This window comes from Salmo salar, chromosome 03 (assembly GCF_965601325.2).
Source record: "Salmo salar chromosome 03, fSalSal1, whole genome shotgun sequence".
Classification (NCBI taxonomy): Eukaryota; Metazoa; Chordata; class Actinopteri; order Salmoniformes; family Salmonidae; genus Salmo; species Salmo salar.
In genome coordinates this window covers 10,884,790-10,901,032 of record NC_138293.1, presented here as the reverse complement: position 1 = coordinate 10,901,032, position 16,243 = coordinate 10,884,790, and the positions used below count along the sequence as shown (strand labels likewise).

The window sequence follows — 16,243 nt, the reverse complement described above, 5'->3', positions numbered from 1 at the left end:
AATTGCATCAGTATTGAAAATGCAAACGATATGTTACAGACCAGCATACTGAAGGTCGGGTTGATAACACTGCACTGAATATTTTGTCTCACATTCCTACCTGAAAAAGGACCATGAAGGTCTACCTGAACATGGAGCTGTGCAGATCAACTGATCTATACACTTATTTAACTTCCGAACAATTGAGCATAAACCGATTCGGGACAGCGACTACCTCAGGGTCATGTTCATTAGGCACCAAGCGGAAGAAAATGCACTGAAACGGGGACAGACTAACTGGGCATGTCCAATAGGTCATTCTCATATTTGTTTTCCGCTTTAAAACCTTGTGTGCCCTAATGAACACGGCCCTGGCCAACTCCCAGTGAGTGAGTAAACAGGATGAGCAGAGGCGGGGACTCATTGGCGAGAACAGTACAACCACTGTCTGTGGGGCCTTGCTTGTTCCTTCAGCCAAAACAGGAGACTATTGATTTATATTGAGGGAAGGCAAATGGGTGGACACCTGCTACCCTCAACAGTGCCACATTCTAGGCAAATGACTTTCTTATCGTGATAAACTGACAGGATCATGTCAAAGTTGAGACCAAAACTCCATATGATGCCTTTTGGAAGAGGAGATTATCTTAAGTCGTTGTTTTTACAAAACATAATCAGTATGATGGTAAACATTGTATTTACTATTAAACTGTTATTCATCAATGTAATGTTGTCGAATGGTCACTGCTGTCCACCAGTAGGTGTCAGTCACGCTCCAGTTAGCAGTCTAGTACACCTGTAAACCAACGAAGAAGAAATGTCCCAATAGACCTCTCTGCAAGGTGTCTGAACCACCGCTGTCGAGGCAAGACATCCCCTTGTTTCTCCTGCCTAGCCCCTGGATAAACTTCTCCCACCTTTAGCAGCCCCTTTTCTCAACCATGGCGACGAGTGCGAAGCGAAAACAAGAGGAGACGCATCTTAAGATGCTTCGGGAAATGACTAGCCAGCCCCCGAATAGGAAGTGCTTTGATTGCGACCAGCGCGGCCCGACTTATGCCAACATGACAGTGGGTTCCTTCGTCTGTACCACCTGTTCTGGCATCCTGTAAGTACTGTGTTGACCATTGTTATGCTTTTATGTGAGGTTGATTTTAAAGCAAGCTAAAGTCGTTCTTTATGGTGTATTTTAGTGGTTTAGCTAATATTACTTATCATGCTCCCCAACACCGCATGTAATGCTATCCAACGTTAGCTAAATACTATAATTGGTTCGGCAGGGTCGCAAAGCCCGTACTTTGATGTAAGGAGAGGTTTCAATTCCCAATCTTTAAAAGGTCAACTAAAGTATTGTTTGTACCGAAAATAGTTGTCTCAAGGTTAGTGTGTGTGATGCTTGTTGATAAAAGGCGTATTTGCCCAGTGTGTCAAAACAGCACGTCACTGTACCACCGGCGAAACTCTTGCCCAACCTCGGCTCTTTACCAATCCAAGTTTATCTATACCATAAGCGTAGTTTGGGACATCTGTTGCTCACTCCTATAGGTCTATATAGTATTGAACTAGGCAGAAATGGTTACATTTGTTGCTTGCCAAACACTTATAGAATACCTGAAGTGGGTCAAGTAATTCAAATGAATATGGTTTAGAGACAACAATAGGAAGGGACTAGTGACAAAAGCACAACTGATGCTAAAACGGATCATCTCACTCCATATGTGAAGGCTAAGCACATTAAAACATTTTAGCTGTGAGTGTATAGTCATGTTGGGCCTAGTCATTTGTAAAATTATTGACACAGAATGCATACTCACCAATTGTCCCCCTCTGCTATCGTTACCCCCCCCTCCCCACACACACGCTAGAAGAGGCCTGAATCCCCCCCACAGAGTGAAGTCCATCTCTATGACCACCTTCACACTACAGGAAATTGAATTCTTACAGAAACACACCAACGAGGTACTGACATGAATTCATGTAATGTATTATGAAATGTGTTCTTCAATCCTAGTCCTGGGGATCCGAGGGGAATGCAGGCTTTTATTCCGGCCTAGCACTAACACATCGGATTCATTCAAAGGCATTGATGATTAGCTTAGTCAGATGTGTTAGTATTGAGAATAAAGTCTTGCTGACCCTGTAGGTCCCCAGGACCAGTATTGAAGAACAATGGATTATTGTCTTTGTGCATGTCTGCCTCCTCATGTCTGCCGTCTTGAGTTTTTCTGTCTCAAGGGAGTTTATTGGTATCTCTTTTTCCTTTCTCTCCCTCTTCCCCACACACTTTCTATCTAGGTTTGTAAATACATCTGGTTGGGTCTGTACGATGACAAGACATTGGTTGTTCCAGACTTCCGCCAACCACAGAAAGTAAAAGAATTCCTCCAGGAAAAATATGAGAAGAAAAGATGGTGAGGAGCTTCACTCTTTTGCTTTCTATCGAGTTAACGGAATATCTGAAAAGGTAGAGATCCTCCAGTTTCTATTGTGATATATTCAGGGGTGAAATGGGAGGAAAAACCACTTTAGGGAACTGCCAATGTAAAATCCTATGAATTCATGAACAACAACCCAGTTTTACATGTAACATTTTTTACACCTTTGGAACACCGTTCCAGCAATTGCCTGGATGTATTTTTCTTTATGCTTGTGTGCACACAGGTACGTCCCTCCAGACCAGGCGAGGACGGTAGCCATGGCCCAGGCCTCCAAGTCGGGCTCCTCAGCCAGCAGCACAGCCAGCACCCCGGAGGTCCAGCCCCTGAAAACCCTGCAGCTCAACAAGACCCCCCCAACACGTCAAGTATTGCTTCTACCTGCTTCCTTAACATATGGCATAATACATTTCAGGCTGATGTGCTTTTGAGTCATTTCCAAACAAATGATGAAATACATTTTAGACTGATGCCCTTTTAGCCATTTTCATAACTTGGTCTAGTCATATAAGTCAATGGGTGCAACCCAAAATGTCCCCAGTTATTTTAATTTGAAACATGTCATCATTGAGTAGACATTTGCCATGGCGCCCTAGCAACAGCCTAAGCAGAGAGCTCCTGTACATTTTGTAAATATTTTTGTAATTTGTATGGTATTTTTACCTACAATCTTTTTGTTTTAAGAATGAACAATTAATATAATCAGAATCCACCACAACATTAAGACTGAAGCTGTTTGAATACCTAGCTAACGTTAGCTGGCTAGCAGTTTTGATTCGAATGCCAGCTAGTGTCTGGAGGGTGAAGATGGAGAGAAGCCGAAAGCAAGACTGCAGAGGTGTGCAGTGATGAGGCTCGTAGGGAGGACGAAGTTACAAGGCTGCTATTTAATTATTATTGAAATGTGGTGTGCTTTCTGGTGCCACGTGACTGCCATAGCATCATCTAAGTGGGTGCTTTCTGGTGCCACGTGACTGCCATAGCATCATCTAAGTGGGTGCTTTCTGGTGCCACGTGACTGCCATAGCATCATCTAAGTGGGTGCTTTCTGGTGCCACGTGACTGCCATAGCATCATCTAAGTGGGTGCTTTCTGGTGCCACGTCACTGCCATAGCATCATCTAAGTGGGTGCTTAATTTTGGTAGCTAGCTACCTACCTTCTACGGAGTCCATGGACTACAGTGGCTTAGCTCAGACTTCATCTGACTGAGTTCTACTACGGAAAAGCCAGAGACAGTGTGACACCTTGAAGACATCACACTTCCTGCCTGCCTCTGGACTGTCTCTCCCTGCTTGACCACCTCCCTCAGATGACCACTCAAGCCATGAACTTTATAATGACTGTCCATCTCATAACGTTGTGATGTTGTTTTTCTAAATTACCTATCTCTTTTTGTGCTTTGAAGTGCAGGCACTTTAAGATTCTTTGAAAAGCGCTATATACGTTGATAAATTTGTTCTTAATCATTCCTCATGTTCTCTCTCTCTCCCTACGCCAGTCCCCGATGGTGGTTCGCTCCCTGGCCCATCCCATAGTTCAGGAGAAGAAGTTTGACCTCCTTACGGACCTGGGTGGAGACATCTTTGCCGCTCTGCCCTCTCAGGCTGCCAGCAACGCCAATTTTGCCAACTTTGCGAATTTCCCCAGTCAATCAGGTAATGAGCCAATCAGGTTTCCCTAGCCAACCAGGTTCCCAAGACAATCTAGTAGTGAGTGAGAGTGGCCTTCACTCAAACTCCCAGGGGAAAATCCTAACTTCCATTTAGGTTGAATTTTCACTTAGTCATGCGTGGATGTTAATGGGAGACTAAGTGAACATTTTATTTAAAGCAGCAATCAGCAGTGGAAACAATAACAGACTATTGGTTTGCTATAAAGCTGATGGATGGGGCTGGAGAAATGTAACCACTCTCAAATTCATAGACCACTATGGATGCAAGGACTGACCATCCATGATATCAAAAATGTAGTTTTAACCATGTTTTTAGAGGCTTTTTAGTGTTTGTTTACATTTACTTTGTTTACAAACATTGGAGTAAAACAAGCTTATATTTTGGGTTCTGACGAGGTACAACTGTTGAACTAAGCTCACGAGGCATTTAAGTTATATTGTTCAAGAATCAATGGGTACATTTTAATAAATTCATTAGTCCAAAAATGTATGTAGCAACTGCAGATTGACCCTTTTTAAGTTGGATTTAGACGTCGTCCAATATTGAGTAGATTTGAGTGATTTGTCTTCAAGGGGTCAAAATGAAATAAATCTCGAGTTCATGCAAATGAGGAGTAAAGAAGAGTAATGTAGTAAAACTGAATGTCCCTAAGCAGGTACACAAGTCATTATAATGTTATTTGTATGTTAAATCATTGTCATTTGCTGCTCTTCCCATTCCTCCCATTGTCAGGGCTTTACCGTCACGCCATTCCTCCCATTGTCAGGGCTTTACCGTCACGCCATTCCTCATTCCTCCCATTGTCAGGGCTTTACCGTCAAGCCATTCCTCATTCCTCCCATTGTCAGGGCTTTACCGTCAAGCCATTCCTCATTCCTCCCATTGTCAGGGCTTTACCGTCACGTCATTCCTCATTCCTCCCATTGTCAGGGCTTTACCGTCACGTCATTCCTCATTCCTCCCATTGTCAGGGTTTTGTGTTTCCTCTGTGGTTTGCAGTGACTAAGGTTAACTCAAAAGCTGACTTTGCCAACTTTGAGGCGTATGGCAACTCTGGAGTACCTCCGCATTTCAGGACTTCACCCCCCTCTGTTGTTTGCGTCAGGTACCGCCGGGTCCCATTCTCATACACACCCTCTCATTTACATTATTTAATTGCTACAGTAAATTATTGTGATGTTTGTTTGTCAGTTAATCCCATAAGGGATGGGTTGCCTATTGGCGGTTTGACACGAAAATGAAATGTCATTTAATTCATTATCTCTGTTCCAAGCCCAACAGGGGAACAGGTTAGCTTGTTTTTATCATACCATGTGTGCCTCTTTCTTTAATGTGTGTGTTTGTGTCCATGTCCTTCCTCCTGTGTCTGAATGTGTGTATATTGACCCCTGTGTATGTCTCTCTCGCTCTCTGTAGGGCGAGGTGTCCCAGTGCCGTCAGTGGCTGGTGCTGTACCGGCCCAGTCCCAGCTGGGCACCTCGGCAGAGGACCGCTACGCTGCTCTGGCTGAGCTGGACAACGAGCTGAGCTCCTCTGCCCCTACAGGGAGTAGTGTCCAGGGGTGAGAGACAGACGCCACTCCAAAACTTGGCACTAAAAACACATTTTTAGCCTTTGCTTTTAGATCTCCTTAAAAATATATTTTTTTGTGGTTCAATGAGCTAAGAAATGTATTCATGTTCTGTATTTAAGTGAATCTAGGAATATGTTTGGAGCTGTGTTGGGAACCTCGCCTGCCCAGACAGTCTTACCCAACATGCATGTGCAGCAAGGCTTTGGAGGTGAGTGGATTGTTATACCTACAGTATTTTCTGAAATGGTTGACTCTCAAACATAATGAAAGCATAATGTAATTTCCTGTTGTTTCAGCCGTCTCGTCCAATAACCCATTTGTTGCTGCTGCTCCGGATATGGCCACCAACCCCTTCCAGACCAATGGTATAGCGCCGGCCGCAGGTGTGTTTGTGTGAGCACATGAAAGTGCATACATGCATATCAAGTGTGTGTGTTTGGGACTCAGCCAGTTGTCTCTCTTTGTCTGAAATAGCATTGTTTGATATCAGTAGATCCTGTACATTGAAAGGTTAGTTTGTGTTTGCCACTGTGTTCATGTTATTCACTCCGCCCCCTCCCATCTCTCTGTGTATCCTAGCCTCATTTGGCACAGGCTCTATGAGTATGCCTGCTGGCTTTGGGAATGCCTCCTCTTACTGCCTCCCGACCAGTTTTAGTGGGACCTTCCAGCAGCCCTTCCCTGGCCAGGCCCCCTGCCCTTACCCCCAGCCGGGGGCCTACCAACCCCAACAACCCAATGGTAAGTAGTGTAGTTTCAATCACAATATAGTTTGGCCATAACATTAAAGCTGTGATTTCCAAAACAATTTTAGTGCTTTTCTTGTGACCCTACACTATAAACAAATATCATGTTTCTGGCTAGTATCCACTCTGTAACTAAATAGCCATCATTCTACTATTTGGGAACCTAATTGGCAGAGAGACCATTAAGCCTTAATCTGTTTTTTTCTCTGCATTGACAGGCCCTGGTGGATATACAGTCTATGGACAGACCAAGTCCTCCATGACCCCCTTTGGGCAGCCCATGGCTGGTCCTGGGATGACCAAAAACCCATTTATGGGGAGTATTTAATAGTGTGTATGTTTCCAGATCATGTCGAATAATGTTTTGTGGTCTTTGATTGTAATACTTGTAATACAAGTGTGAAACACTGACCAACAAAATGCAAATCCGAACACGTCCAATATACTTATACACATTCGGCTTCTGCATGGGTCCAATGTAAAAACGCATATGTGCATCCTCTCTCTCTCTGCTAACTTCATGGATGAATGTTTGGAAGTCATGCTGATGGTCATGTATTTTACAATATTGATTAATCCTTTGTCTCCAACCAGGCGGGAGCCCCGGCTGGATCCTACCCCTCTGGAAGCTCCAACACCAACCCCTTCCTGTAGCGCGCCTCCCTCCCCGTAGTCACCACCAGAGGGCAGCATGCAGCACCTATTCAATGTACCGGCTCAGTCACACCTTGTGATGTGACAGTACATTTCTGAAACTCTGAATTCAAGATTTTCTTAACTATGTTTACGACACTATGAAGGACTATGGGATCGTGGACTGCCCTGGAACGATGCCCTGGGACTTATACGTTCTCTATACATATATTTTGTAGTTTATTATGTTTGACAGTATTATTGTGCATGTCGGCATTTGTAATCACGTTTAAAATACATGTTATGTATAATTGGGACTTGACGTGGGCGGGGCGACATTGTGCAGGCGCCACTACAATGTTTCTACCAGTGGGTTTATATGATAACTAACATGGTTGTATCCAACAACTTTAGAAGGGAACTGAGGTGACAAAGATTTTCTCATCGGGAACGATGACGATTAGATGTTGGTGAAGAATCAGGCTGGTGAACGAGGTGGCACCGATGGTCATATTCACTATCATTTAATGAATTCTGTGTTAAAGAAACAATGTATTGTGTAGTGGTTTCAATGGGCCTCTGCTTGCATCTGTTTGCAGTTATGGTGTCCGGGAAAGGGACTTTTATTTGGTGCATGCTTAATACCACTGTTACTCGGGGTGCAACCTGGGGTGTGTTCAGCAGGATACAAGATTGTGTAGCAGGACCCCCCCCCCCCCCCCCCGAAAAAACCCCCTAGATTTTACCCCATCAAAGAAATTAAGAAAATTTAAGCTCATTTACTGCATTTATACAATTTATAAACTCTAAAATGCTATTTGAAGAACAGCGAAAACAAGCTTAAATGACCCCAGCCATTATCACATTAGATGCTGTAGCTTCATTCATCTCAGTCGACCTACAAACATATACGATCAGCCGCTACACATTAACTCAGCACTGGGATAAGACTAGAATTAATACGTACAGAGGGATCTGGTAACAGAAAAACTGTTAGTAACCAAAGGTAAACCACTACATTTGCTTTATATACATTTTCTTCTTGTTGTTGCAGTTTTAAAGCTAATTTCCTGCAATTCTACATATTTTGTAATGACTTATGCCATGTTAATAGGACACGTGCCCGGTTGGTAATTCAACCATGATTACTACAAGTTTAGATAGCTGGCTAGACTAACGAGACCCATTTACCAATCCCCCCCCCCCCCCCCCAAAATGGAGTGATTGTCAGTGTGTGACATGTAACAAGAGGAAAACTGCTGATGCACAACCAAGTTTTTAAATTGCACCTTGTGTATTTTACTATTCTAACTCTCAACAGGAAGTGGAGACCCCGCCTCGGTTCGTACATTTTTTTTAAATAAATGTTTTATTTTTCTAATTGTAAAAAATGACCGAGGTCCGGACCATTATACCTCAGTGTCCGGACCTCGGTGTCTTCATATGTAGCTACGGCCCTGCGCAGGTGTGTAAAAACACATGACAAGTTTGTATTTATTTGGAGAGATGGTTAACTTGTGCCCCCCAATCACTTTTAATTAATGCAATTGTGTTACTCGCCATTACAGTAATACGTAAGTCAATGTGTACATATATAAATATATTAAAGATTTTTAACTGCAGTTTGCACTTGATTCTCATTTTTTCATTTAGAATGAGGTTAAAATCTACAGTGAACAACATGTAAATTGTTGGTCCCATGTTTCATGAGATAAAATAAAAGATCCCAGTATGCACAAAAAGCTTATTTCTCTAAAATGTTGTACACATTGGTTCACATCCTTGTTAGTGGGCATTTCTCCTTTGCCAAGATAATCCATCCACCTGACAAGTGTGGCATATCAAGAAGCTGATTAAACAGCAGGATCATTACACAAGTGCACCTTGTGCTGGGGTCAAAAGGCCACTAAAATATGTTTTGTCACACAACACAATGCCCCAGATATCTCAAGTTTTAAGGGAGTGCAATTGGCATGTGGACTGCAGCAATGTCCACCAGAGCTGATGCCAGAGAATTGAATGTTCCTTTCTTTACCATAAGTTGCCTCAAATGTCATTTTAGAGAATTGGCAGTATGTAGAACCGGCCTCATAACCACAGACCACGTGTATAGTGTCGTGTGGGTGAGCGGTTTGCTGTGAACAGAGTGCCCCATGGTGGGGTTGTGTGGTATGGGCAGGCATAAACTATGGACAACGAACACAATTGCATTTTATCTATGGCAATTTAAATGCACAGGGATACCATGATGAGATCCTGAGGCCCATTGTCGTGCCTTTCATCCGCCGCCATCACCTCATGTTTCAGCATGATAATGCATGGCCCCATGACGCAAGGATCTGTACACAATTCCTGGAAGCTGAAAATGTCCCTGTTCTTCCATGGCCTGCATACTCACCAGACATGTCACCCATTGAGCATGTTTGGGATGCTTTGGAGTGTGTTCATGTTCCTGCCAATATTCAACAACTTTGCACAGCCATTGAGGAGTGGGACAACATTACACAGGCCACAATCAACAGCCTGATCAACTCTACGGTGGTCACACCAGATACTGACTGGTTTTCTGATCCACGCCCCTCGCTTTTTTTCTCTGTATTTCCAGTCATATGAAATCCAAAGATTGGGGCCTAATGAATTTATTTCAATTGACTGATTTCCTTATATGATCTGTAACTCAGTAAAATGTTGTTCACTAAAGCTCTTTATGAGGAAATGTTTTCATTGACTCAAGTACCAGGAAAACTTAGCTTTTCATTTATACACAGCTGCAAAAGTGACTTCAAACCCAAGACAAGAGGAGGTTGCAATTTTGCATTTGTTACATTGCTGCATGTTGCGGCAGGAAGGAATGTTGCAGCAGGACGGGTTTTGTTACATTCTAGCACTCTGGAAAAAAAACCTTAACGAACCCTTTCGTTGCCATGGCAACCCAAACCAAGCGTCCAAAATGTCGAGTTTGTTGGGGAAAAGTTTATTTGAAGTCAGTGGTCAAGGTCCTCCACCCAATAAAGACTTCTTCCAATTTTCTGTTACCAAGACAGAGGTAAATCTTTTCGTGTTATGTCCTCTCTAAAATGTAAAGTATTTAGTCAATTTTTCTTAGACATTTCTAAGCTAACGTTAGCCATTTACTGCCTTGCCCTTTCATTCTCTAACGCTACAGTAATCTTTCAATCTTAGTTTAGCCAACGCGTTAGCTAGCAATAATAACGTACATGTCAGTAACGTTAACGTTAGACACATAACAATATAATCTAGTAGTAGCTTGCTCGGCTAACTAACAAATAAGGCTTTGCCAGAAAGCTGGCAACAAATAGTTAAAGTAAATAGCACTTGTAACAAATAGACCTAGCTAAATTGCTTTGCTAAGTAAATACTGTAATGCCGCTTGCTCTGCAATACTCATAGGCCTATATTTTTCAGGTTATTTGGAGATGGTGGAAGATTTCTTTGAGAAGTGATGGTAGGAACACTAAGCCAGGAGAACTGAGGGAGTCTCACAATGACTACTTGGATGACAGCCGGATTCAGAGTAAGGTGCCCAGTGTAGCCTAGCCCTCAGCCCACCTGCTCAACTTACAGCCCACCTGCTCACTAATAGCAAGATAGATAATAGCGTAAATGCCCCAAATAACCCTATGCCCTCGAGTAAAGGGAATTACCATGCTAAAAATGACTGCTTTGATTGTAACCCAATCAACCCCTAATTAAATGATACTATTGGCTAAGTCGGCAGTTCCCACATGATTTAGGTTCACAGGTGTGTCAGAAGGGTTGTTTCCAGGAGGGCAGAGGTCGTTGAGGCAATGGCCTAGACCAGGGCTCTCCAACTCTGTTCCTGGAGAGTTACCCTCCTGTAGGTTTTAACTCCAACCCTGTTCCTGGAGAGCTACCCTCCTGTAGGTTTTAACTCCAACCCTGTTCCTGTAGAGATACCCTCCTGTAGGTTTTAACTCCAACCCTGTTCCTGTAGAGATACCCTCCTGTAGGTTTTAACTCCAACCCTGTTCCTGTAGAGCCACCCTCCTGTAGGTTTTAACTCCAACCCTGTTCCTGGAGAGCTACCGTCCTGTAGATTTTAACTCCAACCCTGTTCCTGGAGAGCTACTGTCCTGTAGTTTTTAACTCCAACCCTGTTCCTGGAGAGCTACTGTCCTGTAGGTTTACACTCCTACCCTAATCTAGCACACCTGAGTCTAATAATTATCTGGTTGGTAAACTGAACCAGGTTAGATACAACTAGGGTTGGAGCAAAAATCTACAGGAGGGTAGCTCTCCAGGAACAGGATTGTAGACCCTTGGTGTAGAGATTGTATCCATTCACGGGTGTTGCGGTTTTTTTAAGCATCTTTTACTAGAAAGACTTTTGAATCACCTAGTTGCTAGGTCAGAGAGATGGGGAGAATCTCAAAACCCATTGGAGATGGTCAGAGGGGAGGGACCTGTGACTTTCTCATCCAATGGGGTTTGAGAAGGAGAGGGGATGCGAGGAGTCAAGGAAATGCAAATTGAGATTCTCCCATGGTCTAATGTCCTTGTAACAGACTTTGGCTAGGTTGGGCACAGCACAAAAAAGAGTTAAGCAACGTCCCCATTGGTGGGCATGAGGCTAAGGGACTCTGTTGACAGGTGCTGTCTGTGTGATCAAGTAGAGGCTGCTGAGGGGAGGACGGCTCATAATAATGGCTGGAATGGAGTCAGTGGAATGATAAACACATCAACGACATGGTTTCCATGTGTTTGATACCATTCAATTGACTCCATTCCAGCCATCATTATGAGCCATCCTCCCCTCAGCAGCCTCCACTGGTGTGATGGTTTCCTAGGTCAGGTGAGTGTGGTGTTTGGCCCACGGATCCTTCAGTACAGCCAGGCACTATGTCAGGGCCACTATGACTACCTGGAGCGTCTGCCCGACCCCCTGCTTCTCCACATCCTGACTCATCTGGAACTGGAGGACGTGGCACGGCTTGGACACACCTCACACAGGTTCAGGAAGGTGAATGGACCCACTCTATCTGTGTGAGACTCGGTGCATGCATGTAGACAGTATTACTGCCTATTTTTTTTATTTTTTTTAACCTTTATTTATCTAGGCAAGTCAGTTAAGAACAAATTCTTATTTACAATGATGTCCTACCCTGGGAAAACTCTCCCCTAATCTTGACGACTCTGAGCCAATTGTGCGCCCCCCTATGCGACCCCCGATCACGGTCGGTTATGATACAACCTGGGATCAAACCCTATGATGTAGACTGTATACAGCCTATGATGTAGACTGTATACAGCCTATGATGTAGACTGTATACTGCCTATGATGTAGACTGTATACTGCCTATGATGTAGACTGTATACAGCCTATGATGTAGACTGTATACTGCCTATGATGTAGACTGTATACTGCCTATGATGTAGACTGTATACTGCCTAGGATGTAGACTGTATACTGCCTAGGATGTAGACTGTATACTGCCTATGATGTAGACTGTATACTGCCTATGATGTAGACTGTATACTGCCTATGATGTAGACTGTATACTGCCTGTGATGTAGACTGTATACTGCCTATGATGTAGACTGTATACTGCCTGTGATGTAGACTGTATACTGCCTGTGATGTAGACTGTATACTGCCTGTGATGTAGACTGTATACTGCCTGTGATGTAGACTGTATACTGCCTATGATGTAGACTGTATACTGCCTATGATGTAGACTGTATACTGCCTATGATGTAGACTGTATACTGCCTGTGATGTAGACTGTATACTGCCTGTGATGTAGACTGTATACTGCCTGTGATGTAGACTGTATACTGCCTATGATGTAGACTGTATACTGCCTGTGATGTAGACTGTATACTGCCTATGATGTAGACTGTATACTGCCTATGATGTAGACTGTATACTACCTATGATGTAGACTGTATACTGCCTATGATGTAGACTGTATACTGCCTATGATGTAGACTGTATACTGCCTGTGATGTAGACTGTATACTGCCTATGATGTAGACTGTATACTGCCTGTGATGTAGACTGTATACTGCCTGTGATGTAGACTGTATACTGCCTGTGATGTAGACTGTATACTGCCTGTGATGTAGACTGTATACTGCCTATGATGTAGACTGTATACTGCCTATGATGTAGACTGTATACTACCTATGATGTAGACTGTATACTGCCTATGATGTAGACTGTATACTACCTATGATGTAGACTGTATACTGCCTGTGATGTAGACTGTATACTGCCTGTGATGTAGACTGTATACTACCTATGATGTAGACTGTATACTACCTATGATGTATACTGTATGTGAATCCTTTTGTAACTACATTGGTATATCTGACTGTAATTACGTGTTTTCCATATTCATATTTCCATATTCTGTTGGTTTATTTTCTGTAGTGAATCTGTTGTTTTTGTTTGTGGTTTAAACCCCTGGTGAGTTAACTGATGGAAGGATTGACCGCAAACTATGGTCTAGGTCCCTAACCACTGTTCCCTGTGTGTCTGTCAGCTGTGTCGTTCGGAGGAGTTCTGGGAGCAAGCGGTGCGCGGCCACTGCGGCTCCGTGTCTGCTGAGGTGGAGGCCCTGGCCCTGGAGTTGGGCTGGAAGAGCGTCTTCTTCACCAGCAAGCTGCAGCTGCAGAAACAGATCAGCCGCAGGAGGAAGAGGAGCCAGAAGCTACTCTGTACAGACCTGGAGCGCTATGATGTAGACACAATGGTGGAGCGCAGTGAGGACCCAGAGAGCCACGCTGCAGATATAGAGCCAGGTTCTGAGTCGGACCCTGGGCCGGAGCAGCTCTGTACAGACATGCAGCGCTGTGGGATGATTGCGGGCCAGGGTCGTGGTGTGGCACAGGGGGACTGCAGCGCTGATTCAGGGAGCTCACTGAAATGACTAGTGTTTTATCTTTACACTCTAAATAGGATCTGAGGTTTCAATGCAGAGGAATAGAGGACGGCTTGATCTCGGGTGGAGACAGTACAAGTCGTTTTTGATACAAATATGATGACTGTTGAATGTTTGATGAATTCATGTTAGTTATGCTTCTTGTCTTTCAATCAATACAATGGCTGTGTTGTGTTGGAAGACAGTTTGTCTCATAGACAGTTGCCTGGCAGCAAAGGATGTTGTGGCAATGGCTGGAGATGTTAATATGCATTTTTACCTGCTGTTGCTTTGTGTTGTACATGTGCCATAATCTTTTTCCTTATACATTTTAGCACGAGCAGGACAATACCATTCAGTGGAATGATTCAGGGAGGGCACGTTTGGTAAAAATAAAAGGATAAAAACCTGCCAGCTGTGTCTCATAACAATTTTCTTCCTATTTGATATTGTTTTATAAATATATATTATGTATTTTTACAATGTTTAAAATATAACAATATTTTAAACATGCTCATGACTTAAACCTACAGTATATTCTAGATTAAATCCTTATCTCGGCTAAATAACTTGAGGACCAAGGGTCCAATCATTTTAACATCCTTCTAGTTAATAATAGGGAAAGTGTTCAGTCTGATCTCCACTCATGGACCTTCACATTCACTAGCGACAAAACCTCCTGGTGCAGGTCAGATGTCCATACACACACACACTCAGCACAGCACACACACCTAGGAGCACAATAAATTGCTCCACCTACTGTTAAATATAGAATTTTGCTATGCTGAGAGGCAGGTGTTGACTCTCAGAACAGTCTATTCCACTAAACCCACGGATTACGAGGCAGTCGATAAAGAATCTGTAACTAAATGCATGGCGGTGGTGACACGTGACAGAAAATACAAGGCAAAGATATAGAAGGTAACAGTTACCTGAAGCAAAGGGCTAGCAGCCACAGTAGAGACACCCATACTGTAGATGTTGGCACCATTAACTTGGTTTTGCGTATTCTTGGTTTGGCAAATTCAACATTTAGTTTTCACCCCTGTGACCGGCCAGAATCAGCAGAAGCGATGTCCAATGACTCCAACTATGATTTGGCAGTGGAACAGAATACAGGTAAGACATGGCCATTTTTTTCAGTTGTTTTTCCTCCCTGTAATGTTTCTTTCGTCTCAACCTATGAGTTTGCTCTATCTTGGGTTTACATTCATTGTATTGTCATTGACATCAAATGTGGTTTATCAAAGTATCAAAATAATCTCACTCATGCATTTGTGGTTTAACTTCACATGTTATTTCTCAGGGTTTTTGTGTCTTTCATCTACTCGGGCCTTTTAAATGCTACAATATCTGGGGATGACATAGGGCTGCTGGGGATGACATAGGGCTGCTGGGGATGACATAGGGCTGCTCGGGATGCATAGGGCTGTGTGTCCGCGGGGGCATCTTCCTGACCACCTTCTTCTTGACCTACCTAATCGTGACAGTGTTCCACACAGCCGAGCTGCGCCGCAACGTCCGCGTCGTTCTGCTGTGCCAGCACTGTGCCTGTGTGACCAGCTTCAACGCCTTGGGCACTGTCCTGCACGGCCTCCGCACCCTCCGCGTGCCCATCAACCGCCTGACCTGCTGGGTCCTTTTTGACTTCCAGGTGGCTCTAGGCCGTGGCATGGGCATCACCCTCACCCTCACGGCCCTCAACACCTGTCTGTCCATCCTGCGGCCGCTCCACTACCCAACGCTGGTGCGTCGCATTCGGTCTTCTGTCATGGCGCTGGCTTGGTTCGTGGCCCTGCTCAACCCGGTTCTGTTCACTGTCCTGGCCTGCGCCCAGTCCTCTTGGGCCTATGTGGTGGATCTGGACCCCGTATGCTCCACCACGCTGGAGAGTCCCGCGTCTCGGTTCAGCAGCCTGGCGCTGGTGGTGTTCTTGGTACTGCTCATCATGACCAGCTACGTGCTCATCTACATGGAGGGCTACCGGGCGGGGCATTTCTCACACGCCAACAGCAGCGGGCGCCACACCACCCTGATCCACATGCTACAGATGATCCTGTACCTGCTCCCTCTGGTGCCCATCATCACCAGGTGGAAGCACAATATGGCCGCCACAGTGACCAACTTCGTGGTGTTCCTAGTGGGGCAGGCACTCAGCCCCGTGGTGTACGGCCTGCGTTGCCGGGAACTCCGGGAGCAGCTTCCCCGCTTCCTCCCCCGCTGGACACGTTTTCCAGACCTACAGCAGCACCACAGACTGCTCTAGTACAGAGACCCCCACTCAGCACTGGAACTGC

At 44.3% G+C, this 16,243-nt stretch overlaps 2 protein-coding genes across 4 annotated transcripts; both read left to right on the top strand.

The window, feature by feature from the left end:
- The first annotated feature begins 765 nt into the window (after window positions 1-765).
- On the top strand, window positions 766-8,663 carry LOC106598183 (arf-GAP domain and FG repeat-containing protein 1). Of its 3 annotated transcripts, none has more exons than XM_014189249.3 (11): window positions 766-1,087; window positions 1,845-1,938; window positions 2,275-2,390; window positions 2,641-2,782; window positions 3,915-4,071; window positions 5,506-5,650; window positions 5,782-5,870; window positions 5,959-6,045; window positions 6,242-6,403; window positions 6,627-6,738; window positions 7,003-8,663. In XM_014189249.3, the coding sequence occupies exons 1-10, from the start codon at window positions 921-923 to the stop codon at window positions 6,734-6,736; spliced, it is 1,269 nt and encodes a 422-aa protein (XP_014044724.1). In that variant the 5' UTR covers window positions 766-920; the 3' UTR covers window positions 6,737-6,738; window positions 7,003-8,663. The 3 variants fall into 3 exon arrangements, with proteins under 3 accessions (XP_014044724.1, XP_014044721.1, XP_082829380.1); XM_014189246.3 differs by having other exon boundaries at window positions 6,627-6,742; XM_082973254.1 differs by having other exon boundaries at window positions 6,627-8,663.
- A 1,282-nt stretch (window positions 8,664-9,945) lies between these two features.
- On the top strand, window positions 9,946-14,360 carry LOC106598179 (F-box only protein 36). Its single transcript, XM_014189241.3, has 4 exons — window positions 9,946-10,087; window positions 10,468-10,576; window positions 11,871-12,043; window positions 13,569-14,360. The coding sequence occupies exons 1-4, from the start codon at window positions 9,992-9,994 to the stop codon at window positions 13,953-13,955; spliced, it is 765 nt and encodes a 254-aa protein (XP_014044716.1). The 5' UTR covers window positions 9,946-9,991; the 3' UTR covers window positions 13,956-14,360.
- Window positions 14,361-16,243: the final 1,883 nt, after the last annotated feature.